Source organism: Neomonachus schauinslandi, chromosome 11 (genome assembly GCF_002201575.2).
Source record: "Neomonachus schauinslandi chromosome 11, ASM220157v2, whole genome shotgun sequence".
Taxonomy (NCBI): Eukaryota; Metazoa; Chordata; class Mammalia; order Carnivora; family Phocidae; genus Neomonachus; species Neomonachus schauinslandi.
The window spans coordinates 65,750,376-65,770,105 of NC_058413.1; the positions used below are offsets into that span (position 1 = coordinate 65,750,376).

Below are 19,730 nucleotides of genomic sequence, written 5' to 3' on the forward strand. Positions count from 1 at the left end.
AGCCCTGCATTGAGCTCCACGCTTAGCTCAGAGTCTGCTTGAGAATCTCTTGCTCTGCCCTTCCCCCCACATGCGTGTGCTCTCTCTCTCTCAAAATCTTAAAAAAAAAAAAAAAAATGAAGACATTCTCAGATAAACTGTGGGGGTCATTACTCAAAGACTTAGCCTACAAAAGATACTAAAGAGAGCCCTTCAGGCTGAAAAAAGAGGTCATGAGACAGTAATTTGAATTCCCATGAAGGAAAAAGGAACACAGGTAAAGGTAACTAGTTAATCATAAAAATCAGTATAGTACATTTTGTTTGTAACTCTTTCTCCCCCATTTGATATAAAAGGCAACTTCATAAAATGGAAACTGTAGGGTGCCTGGGTGGCTCAGTCGGTTAAGCATCTTTGCCTTTGGCTCAAGTCATGATGATCCCAGGATCCTGGGACCAAGCTCTGCATTGGGCTCCCTGCTTGCTCAGTGGGGAGTCTGCTTCTCCCTCAGCTCCTCCCTCTTTCTCTCTCTCTCTCGCTCACTTGCTCTGCTCTCTCAAATAAAATCTTAAAAAAATGGAAACTGTAAACCTATGTTTATGGTCATGCTATGTATAAAGAAATAATTTATGACAACACATAGGGAGAGAAATTACATAGCCAAGTTTTTATGTACTACTGATATTAAGTTGGCATTAATCCAAACTAGGTTGTTATAATTAAGATGTTTATGTTAATCCCTACTGCAACAATTAAGGGGATAACAAAAACTATATAGTAAAAGAAATGGTAAGAGAATTAAAATGGTACACTAGCAAGTATCTATTTAACACAAAATTAAATTCTCCAATTAAAAGGCAGAAACTTGCAGAATGGATTAAAAAAAAACATGATCCAACTATTGATTGAGACAAAGTGGTTGAAAGTAAAGGATGAAAAAAGATACATGCAAACAGTAACTAAAAGTTTGAGTGGATGGACTAAAATCAGACTAAATAGATGTATGACAAAAATTATTATGAGCGATAAAGACATTATATAATGATAAAAGGGTCAATCTATCAGGAAGTTAATGACAGTTATAAACTTGTTTGCACCTACCAGTAGAACCTCAAAATACATGAAGCAAAGCTTGGCAGAATTGAAGGGAGAAAATAGTTCAACAATAATTCTTGGAAACTTGATATCCTACTTTCAGTAATGGATAGAATGACTGGACAGAAGGTCATCAAGGAAATAGAAGACTTGAACACTATAAACCACCTAGGCCTAACAGACTTAACACAGAACATTCTACCCAACAGCAGGATACGTTCTCAAGTGCACATGGAGCATTTTCTTGGATAGACCATATTTAAAGACTGAAATCATACAAAGTATGTTCTCTGACTGCAATGATAGAAATAACAAATCTGGAAAATTTATTAATACGTGGAAATTTAATAAAACAGTTAATTTAAAAATATTAAAACTATTTTAAGTTAGTCCTATTTAGTGAGAGGTGTGTGTGTGTATTTTTAAATCACAGAAAAATACATTGTAAGTTTTTATTCATATGCTTGAAAATTTAAGGAGAGTTTTGATATTTGTAAGGAGTATTCTAGTTATTAGGAATATGTGTTGCTCCAGATTTTTGTTCTTCAGTATTTGATTAAACATTTTATAGTCCTATGAAAACAGTTAACCAAAAATCTATTGTATGGTTTTTTTCCTTCAGACTAACTTTTCTGATTGTCTTATGTGGATTAAAGAAATTGGCCTCTATTCTCCCCATAGAAGTTAGATGGCATTTATAGGCTCGGGTGTATACTTAATGACACACTGATTTTGAAAGGGACAAAGTTACTAAGTATTTCCTACGATAAGCTTTTTTTTTTTTTTAAGATTTTTATTTATTTGACAGTGAGAGACAAAGCGAGAGAGGGAGCACAAGCAGGGGGAGTGGGAGAGGGAGAAGCAGGCTTCCCGCTGAGCAGAGAGCCCATGGGGCTCAATCCCAGGACCCTGAGGTCATGACCTGAGCCGAAGGCAGGCCCTTAATGACTGAGCCATCCAGGCGCCCCTATGATAAGCTTCTTTTTTTTTTTTTAAGATTTTATTTATTTATTCATGAGAGATAGAGAGAGGCAGAGGCAGAGGGAGAAGCAGGCTCCCCGCAAAGCAGGGAGCCCGATGCGGGACTCGATCCCAGGACCCTGGGATCATGACCTGAGCTGAAGGCAGACGCTTAACCGACTGAGCCACCCAGGCGTCCCTATGATAAGCTTCTTTATTGCCTGTTTGATGACATAACATCAAGTGTTATATGGGGTGATCCGTGACATTTAGTAAAATATGCCATGTCATTTATCAGTAATAATGGTAATTTAAGATCTTTCTTTAGTGGAGTAATAAGAAAACGCTAAAACTAATTGTAAAACTTAAAGAATATCCTTCCTTTGGAGCTAGCTTTGAGAATTTTTAAATGTAATTAATGCTTATTCATTTATTTTTCTCATTCTGTTACTTTCCGTTTCTACCCACAGTAATTTTAATGTTTGGGAAGTAACAGCTGTTTTTCTGGTGGGGAAAATTTTAGTTTTCTTACTCTTTGTTAATGTGGTAAAACCTAGCATTTTACATTTTTTTTTTAAAAGAGACAAACGTTCATATAACAACTTTTTAGTGCGTGTAGATCAGAAGGTTTTCACATATTTACAAAGGAATTTGTATGGCTACAAGTTAAATTTGAAATTTGTGGTACCTGTTAATTTTTTTCAGGAGAAGGAAGCCAACACCCTTTTGGAGCCATGAATATTGTCCAAACTCCATCTGTTGCTCAGATTGGAATTTCAGTGGAATTATTGGACAGTTTGGCTCAGCAGACTCCAGTAGGCAATGCTGCTGTATCCTCAGTTGACTCATTCACTCAGGTAATGCAATACACATTATTTTCTAAAAATATTTTAAAACCAAATTCTATACTTCATTTTTTTTTAAATTTTTTTTTTAAAGATTTTATTTGTTTATTTGCTAGAGAGAGAGAGAGGGAGTGACAGTACAAGCAGGGGGAGCGGCAGGCAGAGGGAGAAGCAGGCTCCCCGCTGAGCAAGGAGCCCGATGTGGGACTTGATCCCAGGACCCTGGGATCATGACCTGAGCCGAAGGCAGACGCTTAACCGACTGAGCCACCCAGGCGTCCCTATACTTCATTTTTTTTTAAAGATTTTATTTATTTGAGAGAGCATACGAGCAGGGGGGAGGGGCGGAGGGAGAAGCAAGCTGCCAGCTGAGCAAGGAGCCAGATGTGGGGCTTGATCCCAGGACTCCGGGATCATGACCTGAGCTGAAGGGTAAGCGCCTTACCGACGTGCCACCTAGGCACCCTCCAGATTCTATACTTTAAAAAATTAGCCTGGTGGTAGAAAACATGTAAAAATGAACGTAAAAACATGTATGGCGTAAGTTACTAGCTTCCATGGATAATTTGGCTTGCCTGCTTTCTTCTATAGGTATTTTAAAATTTGTAAATGCTTTGATGAGACTTGTTTTTATAGTGATGAAATAGCTCAAAGTGATTTAAAAATGAGATTAAATATTAGCTTTTTCTTTTTCCCTCCCACAGTTAGTATGCTAGGCTGTGGGTTTATAGTTGTTATCTGGATAAGCAAGATCCTTGTCTTCATGGAGCTTAAAGTGGCATAATTCCATGATGGTTGACTTTTAACCTCTGTATGGCAAAGGCCTGAAGAGGAGAATGATGGAGGCAGAGGTGTAACTAAAGCAAAGGCCCTGAGGTAGAAATCTGTTGTTTGAAGAATAATATGAAGGTCTTTGTGACTGGAGTAGAGTGAGCAAGGGTGAGAGATGGGAGATAATTGGGGAGGGGGCTGTAGGATAAAATCATATGGTACCTCACTGGCTTTTATAAGGACTTTGATTAATTAATTTATTTTTTTAAGATTTTATTTATTTACTAGAGAGAGAGCATGGGCACACGAGAGCACAAGCAGGAGGAGGGGCAAAGGGAGAGGGAGAAGCAGCCTCCCCACTGAGCAGGGAGCCCAGTGCGGGGCTCAATCCCAGGACCTTGGGATCATGACCTGAGCCGAAGGCAGACGCTTAACTGACTGAGCCACCCAGGCGGCCCTATAAGGACTTTGACTCAAATTCTGTTTGGAAGAGAAGAAATAAGAGAGTTTTGAGCAGGAGAGTAATAGGATCTAACTTATATTTTAAAAGGATCACTTTTGCATTTTTGGACAGACACTGTAGTGGGAAGGAAGAAGATCAGTTAGGAGGCTCTTGTGAACATCTAGATGACAGATGATAATGACTTGAACCAGGGATGTTTGGGAGGTGGAAGTGAAGGTGATTAAAAGTACTGGCATACCTCGTTTTATTGCGTTTCACTTTATTGAGTGTTGCAGGTATTGTGTTTTTTACATACCAAAGGTTTGTAGCAACCCCAAATGGAGCAAATCTGTTGGCGCCATTTTTCCAGCAGCATTTTGCCACTTTGTGTCTCTGTGTCACATTTTGGTAATTCTTGGAACATTTCAAACTCTTTCATTATTGTATTTGTTATGGTGATCTGTTATCAGTGATCTTTAATGTTACTATTGTAATTGTTTTGGGACACCACAAACTGCGCCCATAAAAGATGAAGAACTTAACTGATAAGTGTGTTTTCTGATTGCTCCACCTACCAACTATTCCCGTGTCTTTTTCCCTCTCCTTGGGCCTCCCTATTTCCTGAAAAATATTGTTAACAACAATATTGAAATTAGGCCAGTTAATAACTCTACAATGGCCTCTAAGGATTTAAGTGAAAGGAGGAGTCAATCCATGAGGCCAACTTCATTGTTGTCTTATTTTAAGAAATTGCCACAGCCACCCCAACCTTCAGAAACTACCACCCTCATCAGTCAGCAGCCATCAACATCAAGGCAAGACCCTCCACCAGCAAAAAGATTACGACTCGTTGAAAGCACAGATGATGTTTAGCATTTTTTAGCAATAAAGTATTTTTAATGAAGGTATGTACATTTTTTTAAAGACATAATGTTCTTTACCCACCTAATAGACTACAGTATAGTGTAAACAAAATTTTTATGTGCACTAGGAAACCCAAAAATTCATTTGACTCACTTTATTGCAGTGGTTTGGAACTGAACTGCATTATGTCCGAGGTATGCCTGTAGTTGATTTCTGGAGAAAATGTGAAGATGGAGCCGATAGTGTTTCATGATGTGGATCACATGAAAGGTCTGAGATTAAAGAGAGACATCAATTATAGCCCAGGGATGTTGGCTTGAGGAACTTGAACACAGGAATATTATGAAAAGAGCAAGTATGGGCTGGGAGTGGAATCAGGAGTTGGATTTTGGTTGTACTATGTTTGGGATACCTGTTAGACATCCAGCTGGAGATGACAAGTGTAGAGTTCAAGAGAGAGGTCTGGGATATGGATAAAAATGTGGGAGTCATCAGTGTAAAGACAGTATCTAAAGTTTTGAAGGGTGTATGATTACTAGAGAAGTAACTAAATGGAAAAGTTGGCCAGTGACTGAGCTCGGGCCATTTCAAATTTGAGAAGCTTAAGAGATGAAGAGAAAGAAAAAGAGCAGCCTGAAGTAGAAGGAGACCCAAAAAGTGGTGTTTTGGAAGCCAAGCAAAGACTGTTTTTTTTTTTTTTTAAAGATTTTATTTATTTATTTGACAGAGAGAGACACAGCGAGAGAGGGAACACAAGCAGGGGGAGTGGGAGAAGGAGAAGCAGACTCCCCGCAGAGCAGGGAGCCTGATGTGGGACTTGATCCCAGGACCCTGGGATCATGACCTGAGCCGAAGGCAGTCGCTTAATGACTGAGCCACCCAGACGCCCCAAAGACTGGTTTTTAAGAAGGAGGAAGCCTCAGTAGTATCACACTGCTGATGTCAAGATGAGGGCTAAGAAGTATCCACTGGATTCAGTAAGATGGAAGTCATTAAAAAGTTAGATAAGAGTTCAGAGAGTAGAAGGGGAATTTGGAGTGAACTGGAGAGGAGGAAGTGGAAACAGTGAATATAGATGACTCTTGATGAATGTAGTTACAGAGGATAGCAGATAAATGGTTTGGTTGCTTGAGGCAGTGGGGACAAGGAATTTTTTTGTTTTTACTATTTTTAATGGGAGATATTACATGTTTGATGAGAATGAAGCATTAAAGAAAAACTGATAATGCAGGAGAGTGGGGAGAATTGCTGAACCCCTTGAGTAGGAAATGAGAGCACAGTAGGTTGGATAATGGACAGTATTCATAGTAAAATGGCTATATGGATAGATGCAGGAAGTTGATAAATGTGATGAGAACTTATGCACGTTCTCTCTTGCTACCTTCTCTTTGCTCAGTGAAACAGGAAACAAGGTCATCAGCTAAGATTGAGGGGAAAGGAGTATTGGAAATTTAAAGAAAAAAGATTATTAAATAAGTCCTCTGGGGGAGGAGGAGGGTGAATGGACTGGGAACCCCTTATGAGTTTGCTGGGCAGCATATTCATGAGGGTTGTGGCCATGAATTTAAAGTCAGACTTGTCACATGATCTCTTGAAAACAGACTGAATTAAGAATGACAGAGTCTGGGTCTTAATGTTTTTTTTTTCCCCCAGTAATTAAAAAACTGCTGTACTGAAAAAAGCAAATTGTAAAGCAGTAGTTAATAGTATGCCATAATGACTGTATTAGAAAATGTCTGAAAAATACATACCAAAGTGATGTTATCCCTGTAAAGGGGCAAGGAGACTTTATATATTTATAAATTACTTGAGCTTTTAAAATAAAGCATATGTATTTTTTATTAAACATTTTATTATGAAATATTTTACATATCTAGGAAAGTACATTCCACCAGTATTTATTGTATGCCTACTGTGTGCCAGGAGTTTTCTAAGCACAAATAAAAATAGGTAGACAAAATAATAGTTATCCTTGTGGAGCTCTCTTTATAGTGCAATATAAATGAAGACTTCTGAGTGTCTTCTGCCTAGATTTAACTGATATTTGCCATATTTGCTACTAATTAAAAAAAAAAAAGTATTTCTGATACACCTTGCTGGCCTCACTGTTTCTCTTCTTCCAGTTCTTCCCCAGGTAGCTACTCTTCTAACTTCATGTATCTTTGCCATCCTATGTTAGTACTTTAATAAACCTTTTTTTTTTAAGATTTTATTTATTTATCTGACAGAGACAGCAAGAGAAGGAACACAAACAGGGGGAGTGGGAGAGGGAGAAGCAGGCTTCATGCTGAGCAGGGAGCCCAACGTGGGACTTGATCCCAGGACTCTGGGATCATGACCTGGGCTGAAGGCAGACACTTAAAGACTGTGCCACCCAGGCGCCCCCTATGTTAGTACTTTAAAAGAAACATTCATATATATCCACAAAATATGTATGGCCTTATTTGTTTAAACATGTTTCTAATACATACTCGTAGTTACTCTTATTTCATTTCGTTTTTATTAATAGTATATGTACGTGGCTTAAACATCAGATGGTTTTACATGCAAAACAGTTGTCCTGTTGTACTTCTTATATTCTGCTCTTATTCTGCTCCTCAAAAGCAGTCAATTTCAACCTCCCTCATTTTTTTTTCTTTACCTATTTCTTCCTGTATTTACTTCCATGTGTCAGAAAAAACTTGCTTAATCTTAACCAGTTTATTTGTTGTAGGTGTTTTCCATCAACTTTCCAATACCTAATGTGATTTAGCACTCTCACTCCTCTGCTTTCCAGCATACAGAGTTGTCTCTTCTTCCCACCTTTTGTTTTTAAGATTTTATTTATTTATTTTTTTAAAGATTTATGTATTTATTTTAGAGTGTGAGAGAGAGAGAGAGAGTATGTGCGGTGGAGAGGGGCAGAGGGAAAGGGAAAAGAGAGAGACAGAATCTCAAGCAGGCTGAGTGCAGAGCCTGATACAGAGCTCAATGTCATGACCCCGAGATCACAACCCGAGCCGAAACAAGAGTCAGACGCCTAACTGACTGCACCACCCAGTGCCCCTAAAAGATTTTATTTTTAAATCATCTCTACACCCCATCGTGAGGCTTGAACTCACAACCTGGAGTTGCATGTTCTACTGACTGAGCCAGCCAGGCACCCCCACACCTTTTTATTATAGATTTTCACTAAATTAATATTCAGAGTTTTCAGTATTATGATCAGGTAAATATTTTTCAGAACTGAGCCAGGTGTAGTACTATGATTACATTTCCTTTCTTGTGTGACTTTTTATTTTTCTTGGTTAATAAATGCTTCATTTTTGGGGCACCTGGGTGGCTCAGTTGGTTAAGCGACTGCCTTCGGCTCGGGTCATGATCTCAGGGTCCTGGGATCGAGCCCCGCATCGGGCTCCCTGCTCGGCAGGAAGCCTGCTTCTCCCTTTCCCACTCCCCCTGCTTGTGTTCCCTCTCTCGCTGTCTCTCTCTGTGTCAAGTAAATAAATAAAATTAAAAAAAAAAATAAATAAATAAAAAATAAATGCTTCATTTTTTCCTTTGCATGGATTTCTGTTTCCATGTCTAATTTATGCCCAAACTCTGCCAAGTATAAATTCCTATTCAGTATATTTTTAAAAAGCAATTTTAAATTTGTTTTGGAAACATCCCTCTTGAAATTCTTCTTTGTTCTTCGAAACTCTTTTTTGTTCTTCTGTGGACTGATTATTTTCTGGGTCTGTTGCATAACTGTAGTCAAGGTATTCTTTTCTTTAACCATTATTGTAGAAATTCCTTTTATTTCTCTTTTCCATTCTTGTTGACTTACCCCTTTGTGTGTTTTTAAAATAATTATAAATGGTATACTGTACAAATTTCTACAACTTGGTGTTGTTCACTCAGCATTATTTTTAAGACTTACTTGTGTTGATACATGGAATAAATCTAGTCTATTTTAATTGTTGTATAGTATGTCATTGTATGAATGAAACAGTTTTTTCATTTCCATATTGATAGATATTCTCACTAATATTTAAGACCTTAAATTTTTACCTAACTGTTGGATGAAATTTGAATATCACTATTATTTTGGTTTGTATTTCTTGGCCACTGGTGAAGTTGAACATCTTTTCTCATTTTGACCTCATGTGTATTTTTTTGTAATTGGAATTGACTGTTTATATATTTTGCCCAATTTTTTTCCCAAAATGAATATGTTAGGAAATTAAAATTGTTAAAAACCACAGAAATTCTTTGAGATATGAAGAAAGTACTAAAGGCAGATTGTTAAGATTTTGTGTCACAGTGTCATTTTATGACTTTCTTTAACTTGCGGTATTAGACTGTTTTAGAACTCACAGTCCTTAAAACCAAGTATCCTGCAGGAACATTTTTAATTAAAAATGTTAAGGTCTAAGTGGAATATTCAGTATAATTCATTAATCTACTCATTATTAACTTTCCAGTTCACACAAAAGATGTTGGACAACTTCTACAATTTTGCTTCATCATTTGCTGTCTCTCAGGCCCAGATGACACCAAGTCCATCTGAAATGTTCATTCCAGCAAATGTGGTTCTGAAATGGTATGGGACATTTTGTATCTCTAATATTAAGGCTTTTAGTAACCATATATATTTTTTGCCGGTGAATGTATTTCCTCTTTGACATCTAAACATATTCTTTTATTGTGAACATCAGCGTACGTTTACAGTAGCATGCCATTAAAAAGTATACTATGGAGTTCACATCAAGGAATGTTCTTACCCTCAATATTGTTATATAGTAGCCATTTTGAATTTATAAAGACAAGAAAATACAATTGCCTATGTGTAGGGACCACAATTAAGGCTGTAAATTTTTTAATATTTTTATTTATAAGTAACCATATATGAGTCTTGAAATACAAAGCAGTATTTTTTTGTAAGTTTAGAAAGCTTGGTCTAAAGTGGATATACATCAGGCATCAGGATGATATATACTGTACCTTGTACTTAAATGATTAGTAAAATTTATTTCCCTAGCTTTCCCGTAATTCTGTTTTATAGGTATTCTTTTCACTTTGAATATCCCAGTGGTGGGGGATACATGAGAATTTGTTGAGCAGTGGTAGCATGGTGTAGCATGGATAGCTCTGGAAGGTATTGGGTTTGAGCTTTGTTAAAATGTAAGTATATGACCTTGAGCAAATTCCTCTCATCTACTCATCTGTGAAATGAGGGAGGAGGAGTGAGATTTGATTTTTTTTCTTAGGTCTAGCTGTCAGGCTTGCAGAAGGTAAAAAATTAATAAAATTTATTATGATTTGTGCTCTCTAGTACAAGCCAGTCATACTTAAATCACAATGCTTACTGTCCTTTTATAAGAATAATTAAACTTCCAGATTAACTTTTTAGCTTTTTTGGCTTTTTATCTTAGCTTTTTAGAAGTGACATTTAAGGTTGTATGCTTTTTGAGAAGTCATTTGGTAGATTATGAAAGATTTAATTTTCTTGTTAATATGTTTTTTTCTTTTGTAGGTATGAAAACTTTCAAAGACGACTAGCACAGAACCCTCTCTTTTGGAAAACATAATTTGAATAAAATAATTTTTAATGGATTCTGAAATTTGTCATGTTTTGAAGAGAAATGCCTCCATTTAAAAGTATGAAGTCAAAAGGATCATGAAGCCTAAGTTTAAAAACTGCCTATTGACTGAAACTTAATGAAAATCTTTATAAAAAATTAAAAATATGGAAAAATGAAAATATGTTCCTTATTAATGAGTTTTTCTCTTAAGCTTAAAATATTCAGAGGCAAAACACTTTGTTTCAGCTAGGATTCATTTTTTACTTAAAAATAAAGCATATTCACAACAATAGTGTGCCACATGCCATTGCATTTATAATCTTTCATTTATTTTTATAGTGGTTTGCTAGAGTAGTTAACTTAAAATCAACTATATCAAAATTTGGGGGCCTTTTGGAAAACATATCAAATATACATTTTTATGTACAGAGAAATTATATTCAGTTAGTATTTCTTAAGATTACAAGTTTTTCCATTAACAAGGTTGGTTGTCAGTTATATATCTGCAAATTCATACATTATTATTTAACAAAATTGCCATGGTTAATACTGATAAGGTTTTATTTAATACTGGTAATGTTGTGAGGCATTTGTGTGTAGAATATAGGATTTAGTACCTTTGCCTATTAAGTTGAAGCCATTGTGTCTCATTCAGAAGGGAGCACTTGATTCATTTATACTAGTGACATCCATTGACCAAAAACCACCAAGTAATCAAAGCTAGGCTTATTAGCTTGCTGCACCAAGCAAGTACAAATACCAGAGGAACTGTGGGGTGTCTCCAAAGGAAGGGTACATATAGGAGTTTGGGGCCTCAGGTTAGTTTTGAAACATTTTGGTAAGGATTGGTGAAAATTTGGAAACTAGAGAGTTGCTGGTAGTTAGTGTCATTAGGACACGTGAGCCTGTGCAGAATTACCATTATATCAGTTTGTGGTTTTATCTTGAAACATGTATCTGATTGAACTAGCAGTAAGAGTTTGAGCTTAGGCAATGTCTTTTTTTTTTTTTTTTAAAGATTTTATTTATTTGACAGAGACAGTGAGAGAAGGAACACAAGCAGGGGGAGTGGGAGAGGGAGAAGGAGGCTTCCCGCGTAGCAGGGAGCCCGATGCGGGGCTCGATCCCAGGACCCTGGGATCATGACCTGAGCCGAAGGTAGACGCTTAATGACTGAGCCACCCAGGTGCCCCGGGCTTAGGCAATTTCTTGTGTTGTCAAAGTTTGGTAGACTTAGGCGTTTTACAAGCTGTACATTTTTGCAAATTGTAGTTTCTCTTTCAATTCTCAATTCTCTTCTGGTCTTTCTTCAGCCTGTGTTGAAGGATAGACCATTATCTTCTGGAGTTGTGATCAAGACAGATTAGTATTGCTCTTTACTGGGTTAGAATTGAGTATCAAGTATCCAATGGTAGTTCTTACTTAGTCTCAGGTCTTCATGTTAATAATAGTTGATTGTTGTTAAATCATGTGACTTGGGAGTAGCTACACAACAGCATTTAAGGCTCAGAACAGAAAGCATCTGCCAACTGTAATAAAATTATCAGAGGCAAAATGAGTATTCTACTAGAATGCAAAGCCAGGAGGCTAGGTTACAAAACCCAAGCTACAAAAACATATTCCAAAGTCCAGGTGGGTCTATTCTATAGAGTCAGGTAGCTTCTTTCTTTAGCTTAGTCAAAGACTATTGTACCTGTCTAATGATTTTTATAGACCTTTATATATAATAAATGAAACTGCCCTTTGGCTTGCCACAAGGAAATAGAAGACTATGTCATTGCCCATGACAGTCCTGGGTAGTGAACTTAAACTGGTTTCTTGGGCTTCCACAGCATGCGTCGAAATTTGAACCACCTTTTCTAGTTGTATTCAAGAGAGTTAACACTTTTGAGAACTCTCCTGTGTATCCAATTCCTGCTTCATTTTGGAAGTCTTTGGTTATCCTTCCAAGGAAACATGCTACCCTGAATAGAAAAGGGCTTTAAATATCTGAAAACTTCTTAACAATTATTCTGTACACAAGATAGGTTTGGGTTTAGGAGGTAGGCAAGAACCTGGTGTAGACCTAATTAATCCCTGGTGAGTTAGAGATAATATTAGGGATATAAATGATATTTATCACAACAGAAATGAGCCAATAATTGTTTCCTTGAGCTGAGCACATTGTCTGTGGAGTTTAGTTCCTGCATAGAAGTTTGGAAGATCTTTGGAGAAAATGACTAGTGCAGTGAGAATAGTATTTGTTCCCTTCCCTGGTGAATCTGGTTCTGCTGACAATGCTGTTATGATTATAGTAGAAGCATTTTGTTGACTTGGAGTAAACTCAGTTTTTACAAGAATGAAGGCTGCGGCTACCGATTAAGAGGAAAATTCAAATATCAGAAGAGACCTTTGGGAAGAAATTGGTCTCAGGAGTTTAAAGGAATAGATATTACATCTTTTACGGTGGAATTTGACAGTTTCAAAGAGTAGCTGTGGTCTAGAAAACGGAAAAGTTTTGCATTCTTAAGGTGGCCAAAAAAGACCACGGAGGATTAAGAATAAGATCCTTAAATATGTAAAATAAAATCCTTAAATACATAAGAACATATTGAGAAACCTTTATCTCTAGGAGGTGCCAAACTATAGTAAGCAAGAGAGGGGAAAAGAGCAAAGGTATCAGAAAATTGATCATGTTTTTTGCCTTGGGCAGAAGCATTTCATTTTCTGTTATCTGCTTGACTTGAGGGTTTGATTAGCAGTTTTCCTTCAAAGATAATGGCTTCTGTAAGGAGGACACTTGTTATGAGCACTGGGTGTTATATGTAAGTGATGAATCACTAAAATCTGCTCCTGAAACCAATGTTAAACTGTATGTTAACTAACTAGAATTTAAATTAAAAATTGAAAGGAAAAAAAAAATGGCTTCTGGAGAATCCCTGAGAATCACTCGCTGAAAGTCTCCTAATGGAGTGGTTGTCCAGCTGTTTGGAGAAGATACTTGTCATTTAGTTGGGAAACATGAATCCAGGAGTCATTGTCTTGGACTTTCACTGCCATGCTAGTTACAGTATCTGATAAGCTTATTTTTCATTGAAGGCAATTTTCATTTCTCTGATGTCTCTTCCAGAAGACTATATTTGCCAAAGATTGAGGATGTTACGAACATTGATGTTTTTGTAGAATGGAGGAGAGTTGAATTCACTGTTGCGGTATAGCACAATTATAAGATTATTGTAAGTTATTATTATTAGACGACAAAGGTATTATGGACAGTGACAGTTTTCTAGGCCTGTAATTTATCCCATAAAGTATATGTTTTTTAGAGACAGTTCTTGTATCAGTCTTTATGTAAGCATATTTCTTTTTACCTGAAATGTACACAGTCATTTGCTATGGTCTGAATGTGTATGTTCCCACAAAATTTATATGTTGAAATCCTAATGCCCAGTGTGATGGTACTAGGGCCTTTGGCAAATGATTAGGTCATAAGATTAATGCCCTTATAAAAGAGACCCTGAAGAGCTCCTTTGCCCCATCCACTGTGTGAGGATACATGGAAAAGTCTGTGACTTGCAAGAGGGCCTTCACTTGACCACACTGGGCACCCTGATCTTGGGCTTCCAGCCTCCAGAACTGTGAGAAACAAATTTTTGTTGATAATAAGCTACCTAGACTCTGGTATTTTGTTACAGCAGCTAGAATGGACCAAGACACCCTGAAACATTTTTATTAACACATTTTACTTATGCATAATTTAATATAGGAAGGTTGACTCTTGATTTTCCAAGTTTTTTTTCTTTTGATTTTTAAAAACTTAACAATAGTTTTGAATTAATTAAAATTTGGAGAATGGGCACCTGGGTGGCTCAGTCGTTAAGCATCTGCCTTCAGCTCAGGTCATGATCCCAGGGTCCTGGGATCGAGTCCCACATCGGGCTCCCTGCTCAGCGGGAAGCCTGCTTTCCCTCTGCCTGCCACTCCCCCTGCTTGTGCTCTCTCTCTGACAAATAAATAAATAAAATCTTTAAAAAAAACACAAGAATTTGTATAGGTAAGAGGATGTACATGTAGAGTAGTAATGAACACTTTTTCTACCTAGATAAAAAAATTATTTTGCCCTAAAAGGAGTCTGGTTGTGCGAGGTTATAAAAGAGTACTTTTTTGAAAGACAAATTTAAGAGTGTACAGAAAGTGTAGAAGGTTTGAGGGGTAAACTTTATTCATCTGGGTTTATAATGAGGTACAAGTAATAGTTCGGAAAGGATCAATGAATGTGTTAAAATTTTGACAAAGTTGGTTAAATGTAATGAACGTATTCACAAGCCTGAGATTATGACCTGCGCATCCCCCCACACAAATTCTTTTATATTCCTTCAAAATGAACATAATCTAAAGGCCTACTCCATTTATTAAATAAAAGCACATGTGGGGCACCTGGGTGGCTCAGTTGGTTGGGCATCTGACTCGTGGTTTTGGCTCAGGTCATGATCTCAAGTTCGTGGGATTGAGCCCTGCTTCCGACTCTGTGCTTTGTGCCGAATCTGCTTGATATTCTTTCCCTCTCCTTCTCCCTCCCCCTCTTCTCCTCCCCCCACCCCCACTGCTCGTGTACTCTCTCTCATATAAATAAATTAATTAAATAAATAAAATTTATAAATAAGCACATTTGGCAAAATTATATTGCCTAGTTGTTAAAGATTATTAATTAAATATATATTTATATTCTTAAAGTTAACTAACACTCTGGAAATCACAAATTAAGCTGCTGGAGGAAGTCCTTTTGGTTGTAGCATAAGAATTCCATAAATTTAAAATCTCTAAAAAGACTTTTATTATATAATTTCATTTTGTTAGACACATTTTAGTTTTTTGTAATTTAAATGACTTGTGGAAACGATGTTAACCCATATAACCTGTATAATAAATTTATAAATAATATAAATGATATAAATGTATAAATAATAAACCTATATAATAAATATAATAGACACTTTAAACTATGGGAGGAAAAAACCCTAAGCTTGTACCAACTAGAATATATTTCTTTAAGATTTTATTTATTTATTTGAGAGAGAGAACAAGCATGAGGGGGGAAGGGCAGAGGGAGAAGCAGACTCCCTGCTGAGGAAGGAGCTCAACGTGGGGCTCCATCCCAGGACCCTGAGACCATGACCTCAGCCCCTTAACCAACTGAGCCATCCTGGCACCCCCCAACTAGAATATTTTTACATTGTGGTAAAGTAAGGAAGAAAAGTGATATTAACTCAAGTTTGTACAGAAGCATCTATATTTCAAGAATATTAAATGAAAATTTTCTAATGTAATTTATAAACCTGTGTTCATAAATCAAATTTAAAAGACTTTAAATTATGGCTAAAAGCTCTGCTTTGCTTTTCTTTTTTCTCATAACTATTGGCTTAACTAATGACAGTTAAAATCTTTTTTTCAGAGCTGCAGATGTAACAAATGTTTTTCCTTAGAAGGACCAAAAATGTAAAGAATTAGGAGATTTCCCCCCCCCTTTTTGGAGTTTCTTGAATTATTTCTTTAAATTTATGTGGGTATTTAATATAAACCAATTAGCACAGGAGCTTCTGTAGATTTTTAAAAAATCCCTTATTATCTGATTCATTCCTCTTCTGATTTAGGGTGCTTCTCAAATAAACAATTTTGTTCATGTCAAAAATTTCCCTAAGTGGCCACTTGTAATTCCAAATTGCCTTTGGTGAATTTGTCATTGAGAAAGGTATGTGCAAAAATGAGAACATAGAGGTCAGAATTCTGCCAAGAGGTAGCTCAAGTGTTTTGCTGATGAGCCATAAGACAACCAGGCTGACTTAGGTTGAAAGGGAAAGTTTTGCTTGTGTGAGTCTCTAGGGTCATTGCTCAACAGCCTCCTGGCAAGTGGAATATTAAGAGAGTATCTTTCCTAAAGCCAATATTTCACACAGACAAGATTAAAGAGCATTCTTATATGGTCTTAAAAAGGTTAAATTTTAAGAAGTTTGCCTAAATGATGCCAGATTATTAAGACCTCGTGAATTCATGAGTCCTTCAGAGGGAAGTTTGGAAGACAGATTTAATGGATCTTTAACTGTCCATGAACTTCTTTTTTGGACATGCAACAGTACTATAGACAATAGACAGGCAAAATGGCCAATGATAAATCAAAGATTTGTCAGACCTTTACCAAGGAAAATGATTAAATATCTAATTAGCTAGCCAAGGAGTCCCAGGGGAATTTCTTCCCAGGACAAAACCCAAAACTCAACACTGAATAACTCATTGAAATAACTGGAATGTAATTTCAGCTCAAGATTGACTCTGAGCAAGGGGAAGCTAAAGGGGGTTCAGACGTGCACACTGCTACTAGTTGATGGTCCACACCATGATACCAAGGATCTCAGGGGAACCTAAAACCTATTAAGGTCTATAATACAAAGACCACTAGGCATAAACTCTTACTCAAAGTTAGATTTATTAGGATGCTGTAGCAAGGGAGAGTGTACACTAAGAGAACAGCAGGGCATCTCAAATGGGAAGAATTGGGAGGGGGTTTTGGGAGCTAGAGTTAGTCTTGGATTATTTTGGCAGGGACACATTGTTGAAACAGGGTCTTTAGAGTGTTGTATGTAAGTGATGAATCACAAAATTCTACACCTGAAACTAATATACTGTATGTTAACTAACTGGAATTTAAATACAAATTTGGAGGAAGGAAAAGTCAGTGGTCTTTAGAACACATGAACCCAGGTAAGGTTAATGTTACACCAGTTTGTTTGAGGTCTTAGAATATATAGGTCTGTATGAGCTTAGATGATTTGTTTTGCATGTTAAGGTTTGATACAGTTTCTCTCTTGAGAATCATGTATATATGTTTGGCAAGTTGGAGTTTCTGTTTGAATTCTCAGTACTCCAAGAAAATATCCATAGTTCAAAAAGACAACATTTATAGACTAAGACACTTACTGCATAACTTAGAGTGGTGGTCTTTAGCATATTTTTTTGGGTATTATTTTAGTCTTAGTTTAGATTTTCAGTGGTATCTTAATAATGCATCAGGTCATGGAATTATGAACATTTGTTGGTGACATTTGAGGATATCTCCTTTGGTTTCATTATGTGCATTTTCTCTTTATAGATTCTATTTTTCTTAACTGAGATTTGTTTTGTTATTGAAGCTAGTTTATATTGATTTCAGGGTTTTTCCTATGATCGTTACAATAGTCGTCAGGTATTAAATCTAGACTAAAAGCATGTGAAATTGGTTAGGCTTATGTACTTTATCTTCCTTACTTGATCTCTGGCCTGCATTAATGGAAATGGAGAGAAGGACTATTATTTCAGTGGTGGCTATGTTTAAAGAGCCTTATAATGTTGGCAGAATTGTCGTGTCTGCTGCTTACCAATTCTTGTATGATTTAAAAGATCCTTTCGTTACTTAAATATTGAAATCAATCTAATCTCTAATTAGTCTTTGGGAAAACCACAGAATGTTATCCTCCTTCACAATTTACCATGTATTGCATCCTTTCTTGCTCAACATTAAAAGGAAATAAAAAATTAATTTCACTAAAAATATTGTTTCTTGAAAGTATAGTGAGATAATATTTTGCATTACATTGTGGCCTGTAGAGTTAGATGTTTTCAGACATTTTTTTACTTCAACTGATTATTTGACATATTCAGTATCTCAGTACCTTTGTCCCATTCCTTTTCTATCACCTTCTATCACCTATCAACCTGAATTCTGAATAAGTCCAATATATGTGCCTTTTTTTTTTTTTGTAAAAGGCAGTGAATGTTGTATAAGAAAACCTGTAACCACAATCTCTAACTTATATTTTCTGATAAACTTTTATCTCATTCACCACAACCATTATTTTATCCTCTGGCTGCTTTTAAGGTTTTCCCTTGTCTTTTGTTTTCAACGGTTTACAAATGATTTGCCTAAGTCGTTTTTTATTATGTTTTTGTTTTTTTTAGTCCTGCTTAGTGTTTTCTGAGCTTCTTGGATCTGTGATTTGATGTCTGTAATTAATTTTGGAAAATTCTTGGTCAGTATTATCTTTCAATTTTTTGTCTCGTTCTTTTTTTTTTTTTTAAGATTTTATTTATTTGTCAGAGAGAGAGAGCACAGGCAGGAGTGGCAGGCACAGGGAGAAGTAGACTCCCTGCTGAGCAAGGAGCCCGATGTGGGACTCCATCCCAGGACCCTGGGACCATGACCTGAGCCAAAGGCAGATGCTTAACAACTGAGCCACCCAGGCATCCCTGTCTCGTTCTTTCTATGATTCTAGTTATGTGTGTGTTAGACCACTGATTTTGTCTCACAGCTCTTTTCTGTTTATTTTCACGTTTTTCTCTCTCTGTGTTTCAGTTTGGTAATTTTCAACAGACCTATATTCAAGTACACTAAATTTTTCCTTGGCTTGTTAAGTCTACTAATAAGCTGGTGGAGGCATTCTTCATCTCTATGACTGAGTTTTAAATTTCCAGTATTTTCTTTTTAAAAATTAATTAATTGTTTTATTTTATTATGTTATGTTAGTCACCATACATTACATCATTAGTTTTTGATGTAGTGTCCCATGATTCATTGTTTGCGTATAACACCCAGTGCTCCATGCAATACGCACCCTCCTTAATACCCATCACCTGGCTAACCCATCCCCCCACCCCCTCCCCTCTAAAACCCTCAGTTTGTTTCTCAGAATCCATAGTCTCTCATGGTTCATCTCCCTCTCCAATTTCTCCCCCGTCATTTCTCCCTTCCTACTATCCTCTTTTTTTTTTTTTTAACATACCATGTATTATTTGTTTCAGAGGTACAGGTCTGTGATTCATCAGTCCTACACAATTCACAGCACTCACATAGCACATGCCCTCCCCAATGTCCATGACCCAGCCACCCCATCCCTCTCACCCCCCCACCACGCCAACAACCCTCAGTTTGTTTCCTGAGATTAAGAGTCTTTTATGGTTTGTTTCCCTCTCTGGTTTCATCTTGTTTCATATTTTCCTCCCTTCCCTTATGATCCTCTGTCTTGTTTCTTGAATTCCTCATATCAGCGAGATCATATGATACTTGTCTTTCTCTGATTGACTTATTTCGCTTAGGATAATACCCTTTAGTTCCATCCACGTCATTGCAAATGGCAAGATTTCGTTTTTTTGATGGCTGCATAATATTCCATTGTGTATATATATATATATATATATATATATATATATATATATATATAT

General features: G+C 36.6%; 1 protein-coding gene across 2 annotated transcripts in view; it reads left to right on the forward strand.

Annotated features, from left to right (window-relative positions):
- HIKESHI (heat shock protein nuclear import factor hikeshi) overlaps nucleotides 1-10,794 on the forward strand; it is a 39,612-nt gene extending 28,818 nt beyond the window's left edge. The window contains exons 3-5 of one of the 2 annotated variants that reach the window (XM_021686468.1): nucleotides 2,740-2,891; nucleotides 9,402-9,520; nucleotides 10,454-10,794. In XM_021686468.1, coding sequence (XP_021542143.1) covers nucleotides 2,740-2,891; nucleotides 9,402-9,520; nucleotides 10,454-10,508 — 326 coding nt within the window. In that variant the 3' untranslated portion in view covers nucleotides 10,509-10,794. The remainder of the gene's footprint in view (nucleotides 1-2,739; nucleotides 2,892-9,401; nucleotides 9,521-10,453) is intronic. The other variant, XM_044919400.1, reaches the window with a different exon arrangement.
- Nucleotides 10,795-19,730: the final 8,936 nt, after the last annotated feature.